This window comes from Genypterus blacodes, unplaced genomic scaffold (genome assembly GCF_046128005.1).
Source record: "Genypterus blacodes isolate CSIRO-AG114 ecotype Tasmania unplaced genomic scaffold, CSIRO-AGI_Gbla_v1 ptg000361l_1, whole genome shotgun sequence".
NCBI classification, from domain to species: Eukaryota; Metazoa; Chordata; class Actinopteri; order Ophidiiformes; family Ophidiidae; genus Genypterus; species Genypterus blacodes.
In genome coordinates, this window is record NW_027467144.1 from 1 (window position 1) to 10000 (window position 10000).

The 10000-nt window shown below is 47.8% G+C and overlaps 1 protein-coding gene across 1 annotated transcript in view; it reads right to left on the bottom strand.

Moving 5' to 3' along the window:
• Nucleotides 1–3463: 3463 nt before the first annotated feature.
• The window catches only part of arap3 (ArfGAP with RhoGAP domain, ankyrin repeat and PH domain 3), a 25443-nt gene continuing 18906 nt past the window's right edge, over nt 3464–10000 (bottom strand). The window contains exons 21-35 of the mRNA XM_076138343.1: nt 9918–10000; nt 9626–9838; nt 9406–9511; nt 9155–9302; nt 8979–9047; nt 8706–8780; nt 8109–8226; nt 7098–7226; nt 6848–6984; nt 6668–6750; nt 6490–6525; nt 6323–6386; nt 6078–6215; nt 5958–5996; nt 3464–5695 (exon numbers count right to left, since the gene is read on the bottom strand). The exon at nt 9918–10000 is cut by the window's right edge and continues 81 nt beyond it. Coding sequence (XP_075994458.1) covers nt 5210–5695; nt 5958–5996; nt 6078–6215; nt 6323–6386; nt 6490–6525; nt 6668–6750; nt 6848–6984; nt 7098–7226; nt 8109–8226; nt 8706–8780; nt 8979–9047; nt 9155–9302; nt 9406–9511; nt 9626–9838; nt 9918–10000 — 1924 coding nt within the window. The 3' untranslated portion in view covers nt 3464–5209. The remainder of the gene's footprint in view (nt 5696–5957; nt 5997–6077; nt 6216–6322; nt 6387–6489; nt 6526–6667; nt 6751–6847; nt 6985–7097; nt 7227–8108; nt 8227–8705; nt 8781–8978; nt 9048–9154; nt 9303–9405; nt 9512–9625; nt 9839–9917) is intronic.

Here is a 10000-nt window from a genome sequence, read left to right on the forward strand (position 1 = left end):
ATTACATTTTCTATCATAAACAGTAAAGCAGCACAAGCATCAGCATCATTCATCAGAAAATGAGGTGATTAAACAGCTGATTGTCTCTTCCTCTTGTCCTTTCTCTGATGTTGCTCCAGCTCTGTGTGCTTTAACTCAATCCAGACTGAAGAGCAAACAAACAAACAAACAAACAAACAAACAAACAGAACCCTTCCATCCATCTTGTTTACTTGCATGTAAACAGCAGCTCCAGGGTCAAACTCATCATGAACACGTGAAGAGGCGCAGGCGCAACTCAGCACTAAAGTGAACGTCACCTTGGCTCCGTCCCATTTCGGTGCGTTGCTGCGCCATCACGCACACACTGCGTGGACCCTGACACTGTCTCAACGAAGTGGAACGCAGCCATCGGATGATTAAATCAACAAGCTAATAATCACTGTAACTCCACAACAACAAACACAACAAACTCACACACAACACTACAAACATGACTTCACTCACTATGTGCAGACTGGAAGTCCTTCGTGTCGGCGTTTCCTTAGTAACTGCGTCATTTTATTCCCTTCTGCGCAGAAATCTGCCGCTAGCTAAGAACAGCAGCTAGCCTGAGCTCATTCTCGGGCTCATATTCTCTTCAGTGTAACGCAGTTGTGTTACATGTGTCTTCATGTCGGTCCGCAGCACTTGACATTGTTTTGTTACATGAAATGCCGTAAAGGTTCCAGGTTTAGGACGCAGACTTCACCTGACAGGCCGTTTGCGCGCGTACGCGGTTGTTAGGGTGTAATACCCTCTATCACCACACACTGGCCGACTTTGAACAACCAAAGCGAACCAGGGGGCGCTGTTTCACCGTACAAAGAACAACAGCTGCTACATCACTAAACAATAAAAAATAATTTTATTATTATGAAGTCTTTTTTTTTATTATCAGATCATATCAAAATATCTGACACATGACAAAATATGGCTGAAATGTGAAAAAACAGGTTTCGACAATGTACAAATAAAACAGACAATAGGAAGTGAAGCTGAAGGGTCCAGGGCAGCTCGGGACTCAAACCCAACACCTTCTCCTGCTCACATGTGTCCAAGTCCACATGACCTCATTTAGGATCTGTTGCTTTGTTGCTGGATGTCATTTGCCAATAACCTTGACTTGTCAACAATAACTGGAATAATGTGGGAGCTGGTGCCTTTGTGGGTTTGGACTTCCCAGGGGCCTGGAACCTGAACCAGAACCATAACTAGAACTGACACATACAGAAGCAAGAGGGCAACACTTGATTCCTGGAAACAGGATGGAAAAATCTTACTGACATGTGATCAGAGAATAAAAGTCAATGGCAGACAAAAAGTTAAAATGAGAAAACATTTTTACAGCTAAACTATAGAGGAGAGATGAAGAAGAGTTTAATTCCTCTGGCCCTCATCCAGCAGATGAAGCTATCAGATCAGAACCCAACAGACTCAGACTGCTGCTCACTCTCAGTCTCAGCCTCCTTTCACATGTGGCCCTGACTGGACCTGGACCTCTTCTTGGTCTTGGACTTGTCTTGAACTCAACACATAATCTAAACAGTCCTGACCGCAGACAGACAGACAGACAGACAGACAGACTGAGAACTGAAACTGAACTCCTCTTCTTCAGCAGCATCTGCTCGCCTCATTAGCAGCAGCGAGACAAATTCTGGAGCTCCTTTACCTCTTCCAGCTGTGTGTGTGTGTGTGTGTGTGTGTGTGTGTGTGTGTGCAGGCACCTCGGGGCATATTGTCACTTAAGGGACAGACAGTGGCTGATCAGTTTTCCCCCTCCACGCTCCCCCTGAACTCCACGCTTCAAAGGCCGGAGGAGCAGATTAGAGGTCAGCGCGGCTCTGGACTGACTGATTTAGGAAGGTTTAGGCTTTTACTCTGAAATCCATCCTCTTTGTTTGTGTTCCTGCCTCTGGATCCTGGGCTTTTTAATTCGTTTTTCTCTGCCTCAGTGAGCCACTAAAGGCAGGAGGGCACAGGCACGTAACGCTTCTCACGTTCTGTTTTCACCACATCACAAATCAGGGGCACAAACACGTCGCTGGTGGAAGAGATAATGGAATCACTCCCTGCAGTAAAGGTGTCAGGAGCACAATGACAGGCACTCAGGTATCTGAGGGGAAAGGAGCCACTGTAAAGAAGAGCAGAGGTCACTTTAAACACCGTCACCATTTCAATCTCTGCTTTCTGTCTCCACTTTAGTAAGAAAGGAAGAAGAGAGAAAGGAAGGAATGAAGAAGGAAGGAAACAAGAAAGCATAGGGTTGCAGAAGAGAGGAAGGAAGGAAGGAAGGAAGAAGGAAGGAAACAAGGAAGTATAGGGCTGCAGAAAAGAAGAAAGGAAAGGAGGAACGACAACAAAGACGCATCAAGGCTGAGGAGGGAGGAAGGAAGGAAGGAAGTAAGGAAGGAAGGAAGGAAGGAGAGTGAAGAACTGATAAAGGGAGAGGATGGATAGTAGGAATGAAGGAAAAGCAAGTACCGATGAAGGAAAGAGAGAAGGAAACATGAAGGAATCTGATATTTGATTATGAGAAGAGCTGAAGAGTGCTGGAGCTCATGATCACCACCAGGGGGCAGCGTTTAGCAGATTATATTCATCTGATTTATGAGGACTGTTCAACTTTATACACTTACAACAGCGCCACCACCTGGAAGTCTGAGTCCAAGAAAGAAAGAAAGAAAGAAAGAAAGAAAGAAAGAAAGAAAGAAAGAACGAACGAACGAACGAACGACCGACCGAACGAACGAACGAACGAACGAACGAACCAACGAAAGAATTCTCCAGAACACAAATGATGAAAACTTTAACCGCACATTAATTATGAATGAAAAATATGTATTTTAATATAATCCTTTGTGCACAGGAACCTTTCCAACGAGGAGATGAGATGTATAGAATAATGTACAGTACATTTATACAGCAGAGGAGCTGCGTGAGTTTGTTCTCTCACACTGAGAGCAGTTAGAGTCACTTTCATCTGTTTGAGTCCTGAAAGTCGGAATCAATTCTTATTTCAACCTGGTTCCATTACAGATCTAGAGCGTCAGGATGTGGATATTTGTGATTTCAATGTAATAAATATTCTCTAACTTTTATTCTCTCTTTATTCTTGAAAGAAATCAGGGACCTCAACAAATTGCACTACAATAAAACATGTAAGTGCTTTATTCTCCCTCTTATTCACAATTTGATGAATTTAAACCCATTTTATTGATTATTCTGTCACTGTTTATGTATTTTACACTAAACAGTTTTACTCACACAGATATTATTGAATATATTACTAATCTTTATGCTTGTATTAGTAGTAGTATCTGTATTAAGTTATGTGTCAGTGGTCTCCATGGTTATCTATCTTCTTTTTTAAGGCCCATCTGTTTTTCTTGGTTGATCGAATGTGCGGCTGCAATTTATGTAATAAAAATGCAATAAAAATAAATCATTGTGAATTGATTTATTGATTGAAGACACTTTACTTGTGCTGTAAAAAGGCTGACGTCATCGATCTCTCTTGTATTGAGTTTTAGGACTTTACAGACAAAAATAGATGCAGGAAATCTCTCCATTGAACCCCTTTGAGGGCCTCTGCTGCCACCTGCTGGTCAGAAAGGACACTACAACAACTCAGAGAGAAGCGGCGCCTCCGTTTTCTGTGTCACAGTAATAGAAAATAAAAAATAAATTAATGCATAAAGAAGCTCTAATATAGTTCAAATAATAAAATCCAGATGTGGAGCAGACATAGCGTCAAAAATCTACATTCACATGTGTTTACAGTAAAGGGTTAAATCAAATAGGCAGAACGGAGTTAATGCTGTTATCATATCTGAAGCAGGAATTAGACAGAGCCCAGCAGCACTTAGAGTACACAGATATACAACATGAACCTTTGCTCCAGTGTGTGTGATCAGTCCAGTTCAACCAGAGGGATCAGTGTGTTCATGCACCTTCACATTACTGCAGGAGGACACACACCAACCAGAGGATTCAGGTCTGAACACCTACACACCGGTGGGAAATGGGATTCATATCAGTTATAAAGCTTCTCACCTTTATTCTTCTAATCTGGCCACAGCGGAATCTGGCAGGTTCTGATTTATAGAATATTCCTGAAAAAAGTTGATTTGTGTTGAAATCAGACTTCCAGGACTCAATAATCAGATTCTTTTCTCTAAATTAATTTCAGTTTAAAGGAAAGTGAAGCCTCTCCACCTCCTGATTGTTTCCATGCCCACATAAACACTGGGATATCTGCGCCCCCTGGTGGTGAAGATGTTTTATTGTTTCTCCACTTTCCTCCCTCCCAACGTTTTTGTTTGGAAATCTTTCATTCTTCTCACGTTTGTATGAATTTGTTCACTTACTCTGATGCGTTTTGTTCAGATTTCAAGTTTCAAATTTCCATCAAAGGCTTATTTTGAACATGTGGAACATCTGCTCTCCTCCTGCTGTGTTCTGATTGGAAACACTGATGATGTCATCGTGTCGCAGATGTCAACCACCAATCAAAACAAAGCTTTCAGGTCAGCTGAGTCTCATTTGGCGTGCGTCACCTTTCAGCTCGTCTCTCTCCTCTCACAAACCGACCAATAACAACACGTCTCAGCCTCAGCCAATCACAGCGCTGGGCTGTCCCTCCTCCCTTCACTGAAACCTTTCCCATCTTTCCTTTTCCATTCCTTCATGTTCATTTTGACAGAAGTGTCCATCACGTGTGAAACCCGTCGGCCAATCACAGGGCTGGACAGTGAAGTTTTGAGCCGGACGCACAGGAAATGAGCGTGAGTGTAATATTGAAGTAAATATATTTCCTGAGGCGTTTCTCATTTGAGCTCAGTGATTCTAAATGACAAAGAGGTTCCCAAGGACAACGTGGGGGAAGGTTTTCACCTCCACCCCAACATCAGCTGAGGATGATGATGATGATGATGATGATGATGATGATGATGATGATGATGTGGTATCAGCTGGAGCGTAACGATCCTCCGCCAGCATTGGCAGAGGAAAATAACAACACATGAGCCTCTGCCCTCGAGCTCACTACTTATCAATCAACCCCTCTCACACCCAGGATGCTGCTGACAGATGTTGGGAGTCAAATCATTCCTTCAGGGTTTCTAGTAAATCCTGGTGTTTATGTCTCATGAACTTTGATCAAAACGTCTTTGCTCTTCATCGCCGCCTCTCAAACATCATACGGTTTCTCCTCTTGCTCCTCCTCCTCCTCCTCCTCCTCGTCCTTGGTCTTCTTGGTGAAAGCAGAGGAGAGCTCCTGCAGCAGCAGCTCCTGTGATGGAGTGCAGACGCCGTGCTGCTGCCTCCTCCTGGCCACCGGCTGAAACTGCAGCTGCTGCAGGTCTGGAGACGCTCGTTCAGGTTCTTCATCACCGCTCACGCCGCCGCTGCTCAGGGCCTCCACAGAGCCGCCCACCGTCCGCACCGGGTTGGGGCCGATCATCATGTGGTCCGGGGGGGTGGTTTCCACGGGAACCAGACTGAGCGGCATGCGGGGTGGGACCTCGTGGGTTTCCTCGGAGCTGGCGGACAGGAAGCTGGTCTCCAGGGATTTGAGAACCTGCAAGCCGAAGTCTCCAACCTCCTCATAAAGCGGCTCTGGGAGGTCCGGAGACTCTGGACGCTCCTCAAAGGAGTCCTGCTGCACCTTCATCGGCTGGAGGGAGAAACAAAGGTCAGACTGGGACACCAGAGGGTCCAGAAGAACCAGGAGAAGAACCAGGAGAAGAACCAGGAGAAGAACCAGGAGGAGAACCAGGAGAAGAACCAGGAGAAGAACCAGGAGGAGAACCAGGAGAAGAACCAGGAGAAGAACCAGGAGAAGTATATGGAGGACCTTCACTGGACTTTCATTTCAGATCAATACAGTTGATCAGTAACTTTCCTGTTCTGTGACCTGCTGAGGATCAAATACTCACAAAGTACATGGAGAGCGTCCGTCTGTCGTGTAACTTCCTCTGCAGAGAGAAAAAACAAAGCACAGTGAGTCACAGCCACCAATCAGACGCCTCCTTTAAGACCCTCCCCCTCCTGCTCACCAGCGTCTGATTGGCCGACAGCATGGTGTTGTTGCTCTCGTCTCCTCTGATCGGGACGAGCGGCATGGTGCCAAACTTCTGCTTGGAGAAGTCAGCGGAGGAGTGGCGACGCAGCACGGGGGGGGCGGGGTCATCGTTCTGCAAAGATGAAGAACAAGATGAAGAACAAGATGAAGAACAAGATGAAGAACATCATGAAGAACATCATGAAGAACGTGTTGGCAGGTCTGATCCCAGGTTCTGACCTGAGCTTTGAGGAAGCTGGTGATCCAGTCCCACAGGTCCGACTCACAGGTGCAGCACAGGTACCTGAGGAAGAGGAGGAGGAGGAGGAAGAGGGCAGAGAGCATGAATGTGGCTCAAACCATTATGACAGAAGATACTGAGCCACTGATGGATGGATGAGACTTACAGCTGGTGTTTATCTGACATGACAGTGAAGCCCCACCTGCAGGAGGAGACAGGACAGGACAACTCTTTAACACTTTAACCTCACGATCCCATGACCTCTGACCTCTGACCTCCCACCCCCACACACAGAGCCACTTGTTAGCATGTGCTAGCTGATGTTTACAGGTAGGGGGCGTCACCTCGTAGGAGCTTTCAGCTTCTTGCGGATCCCGATGTAGACCTTCATGGACTTCAGACTCCACTCCTTCTCCGGCTTGATGCTCTGCACACACACACACACACACACACACACACACACATGGAGGATGAGACCTCCACACACACATGAACCCTGAGGTCACACTGTGGTGTTGCTGCACCTTCTTGTCTTTGAGCAGCAGCAGTTTGTGATCTTTGATCTGGAAGGTTCTCTCCTGGAACCTGTTCCCCTGCAGGAGCTTTGGAGGCTCCTCACGACACCTCAGCAGGCCGATCTTCATGATCTCACTCCTGTAGGCTGGAGACAACAAGCATTCACATTAAAGAACGTTTGAGCCTTCTGAGGAACAGCTGAGGACCAGACTGAGGACCAGACGTGCTTGTGTGTGTGTGTGTGTGTGTTGGACCTACAGGTGAGGATGTTGATGCCTTCGCCTCTGGGGACCCTCTTCACCACCAGGTAGGCGGAGCTTGGGTCGGCCATCTTGCACCACTGCAGCGCCTGCTCCAGGACTTTCTCTTTGGGGTGTAAAGGTCGCTCTGAAACACACCGCCACGACACACACGTCAGCACACACACACACACACACACACACACACGTAATCTGCCATCTGTCCACTGGGGGCGCTGTGGTCTCTACATTCAGTCACTCTGACTCTTGGTTCTTTGGCCCTTTGTTGTGATTTATTATTTGTTATTAATGAACAGAGACTGAACTCTTATCCGATGGTTTGTGTCTTTGAGACTTAAGGTGAACTAACAGCTGAGCTTATCCGTGTTAAAGGTGTCAGACCTGCAGCTGCCTGTGTTTAACCTCTTCCTGCTCAAAGTTTCCATTTCCTCTTTGTTACTCAGACTTTTCCAAATCTAATCTGAGCAGCAGAATTCCCCGAGTTAAACCTAAACGCCGGCTCTGCTTCCTGGTGTGTTTGTGTCCCGTGCTCCATACTTAGTCAGACAGGAAGTGAGCGTCATCACTGAGGAAACACATCAGCAGTTACAGAACATATCAGTAGATTTCCTCTTTAGAAACTTTAACTCTGATAATTTTAATTGAGCCTTTGTTCATAAAGTTAGAGGAGTTATTCCTGATGCCCCGCCCCCTCTGACTGAGTGACATGTCCACTGAGCCGCCACTGATCAAGGTCAGACAGTTGACCAATCATCTTCTGTGTGTGTGTGTGTGCGTGTGTGTGTTTATATGTGTGTGTGTGTGTGTGAGTATATGTGTCTGTGTGTGTGTGTGTGTGTCTGTGTGTGTGTCTGTGTGTGTGTGTGTATATGTGTGTGTGTGTGTGTGTGGGTATATGTGTGTGTGTGTGTACATGTGTGTGTGTGTGTGTGTGTGTGTGTGTGTGTGTGTGTGTGTGTGTGTGTGTGTGTGTGTGTGTGTGGATGCTCTTCCTGTGGTCCACCCTCACCCAGCTGTCCGTCCTCGATGGCCTCAAACGTCATCCACACGTCTTTGTCTCCAGCTGGGACGTTCCTCATGTAGAGCACCTGATTGGTCAGCTCCTCGGCACACATGGTGGGAGAAACCTGGAGGGGTCAGAGGTCACACACTCAACATCAACTCAATCAACAATGGAAAGAGTCGAGTAACGGTAGAGTGAGTCTGAGAGCTGAGCCTCAGTCAGACAGCTGAGCCTCAGTCTGAGTGCTGAGCCTCAGTCGGACAGCTGAGCCTCAGTCTGAGAGCTGAGCCTCAGTCAGACAGCTGAGCCTCAGTCAGACAGCTGAGCCTCAGTCTGAGTGCTGAGCCTCAGTCTGAGAGCTGAGCCTCAGTCTGAGTGCTGAGCCTCAGTCTGAGAGCTGAGCCTCAGTCTGAGTGCTGAGCCTCAGTCTGAGAGCTGAGCCTCAGTCTGAGAGCTGAGCCTCAGTCTGAGTGCTGAGCCTCAGTCGGACAGCTGAGCCTCAGTCTGAGAGCTGAGCCTCAGTCTGAGAGCTGAGCCTCAGTCTGACAGCTGAGCCTCAGTCAGACAGCTGAGCCTCTGCTGTTTGAACGGTCCCTCACTCACTTTGAGGGTGATGCAGCAGTCTGGTATCTTCATCTCCAAGTAGACCTCAATGATCAGATCACCGGCCTGAGACAGCTGCACATAGACAACAAGCACATGAGGCACAGGAGGAAGAGGAGGCAGAGGGGGCAGAGGAGGAAGAGGAGGCAGAGGAGGCAGAGGGGGCAGAGGAGGAAGAGGAGGCAGAGGAGGCACAGGGGGCAGAGGAGGTGGATGACGGGAAGTTTAAGTGCAGTTAGGGTTAGACGTGGCTCTGTCTGAGGTGCTGAGTACCTGTGTGTCCTTCCAGGTGGTGATCAAACTGACTTCCAGCTCGATCTGCGTCTGATGCTCCTCATCGATCTGAAACAAACATCATTACATCATCAGACGCCATCAGAGAACTCTGTTCAGCTCCACCTGCAGTTCAGACGCATGAACCTCTGTTTCCCCTCCAGAGCCACACTCACATCAAAGACGTACAGGTAGTTATCGATCAGGTCCTCCACGATCTTCACCTCGTGCTCGCCCTTCCCGTCCGTCTGGAACAGACTCGGAGCGAAGAGCAGCGAGAGATTCTTGGTGCACATCTGGTTGAGATCTGCACACTTCTGCACCCTGAGGGAGAGAGAGAGGGTTCACTCTGTGTGTGTGTGTGTGTGTGTGTGTGTGTGTGTGTGTGTGTTTGGTCAGACTGGTTTCCAGTGTTACAGTGGCACACCTGTACAGGTGGCTGATGAGAGCAGCCAGTGTGGTCCTGTTAACCCTTGGGAGGCTCCTGATGATCTCCTTGTATCTGTCCAGCCTCTGGCTCCTCACCTGCACCTCTGAGGGACCAAACAAACAAACATGACTGTGACCTTCTACTCTCTGTGTGCAGGACAGACAGACAGACAGACAGACAGACAGACAGACAGACAGACAGCTGAGGAAGGACTCACTGGCAGCTTCCTGCCACAGAGGGTGAAGGTCGGCCATGAAGATGGGGTCCTCGATCTCTCTGAAGAACCTCTTCAGGACGTCCGTCACGTCCTCAATGAAGTGGTCTCCGATCCGCAGCTTGACAATTCTGGCGTCCTTGCGGAACTCGTCCATCAGAAGCTTGATCCTTGATATGGCTCCGTTCTTCCTGTAGATGCCCTCATGACCCAGACCTGCGGGTCAGAACCTCACAGTTACAACTCCTCTACCTAATGTAAGGAAAACTGTGCCAGGACTCCTCCTCTTCCTCACCGTACTGCGTGATGAAGGCCACGCAGCTGTCCACGATGATGGGGATGTCGTTCCTGCTCAGCTGCTGCTCTCTCAGAGCGTTC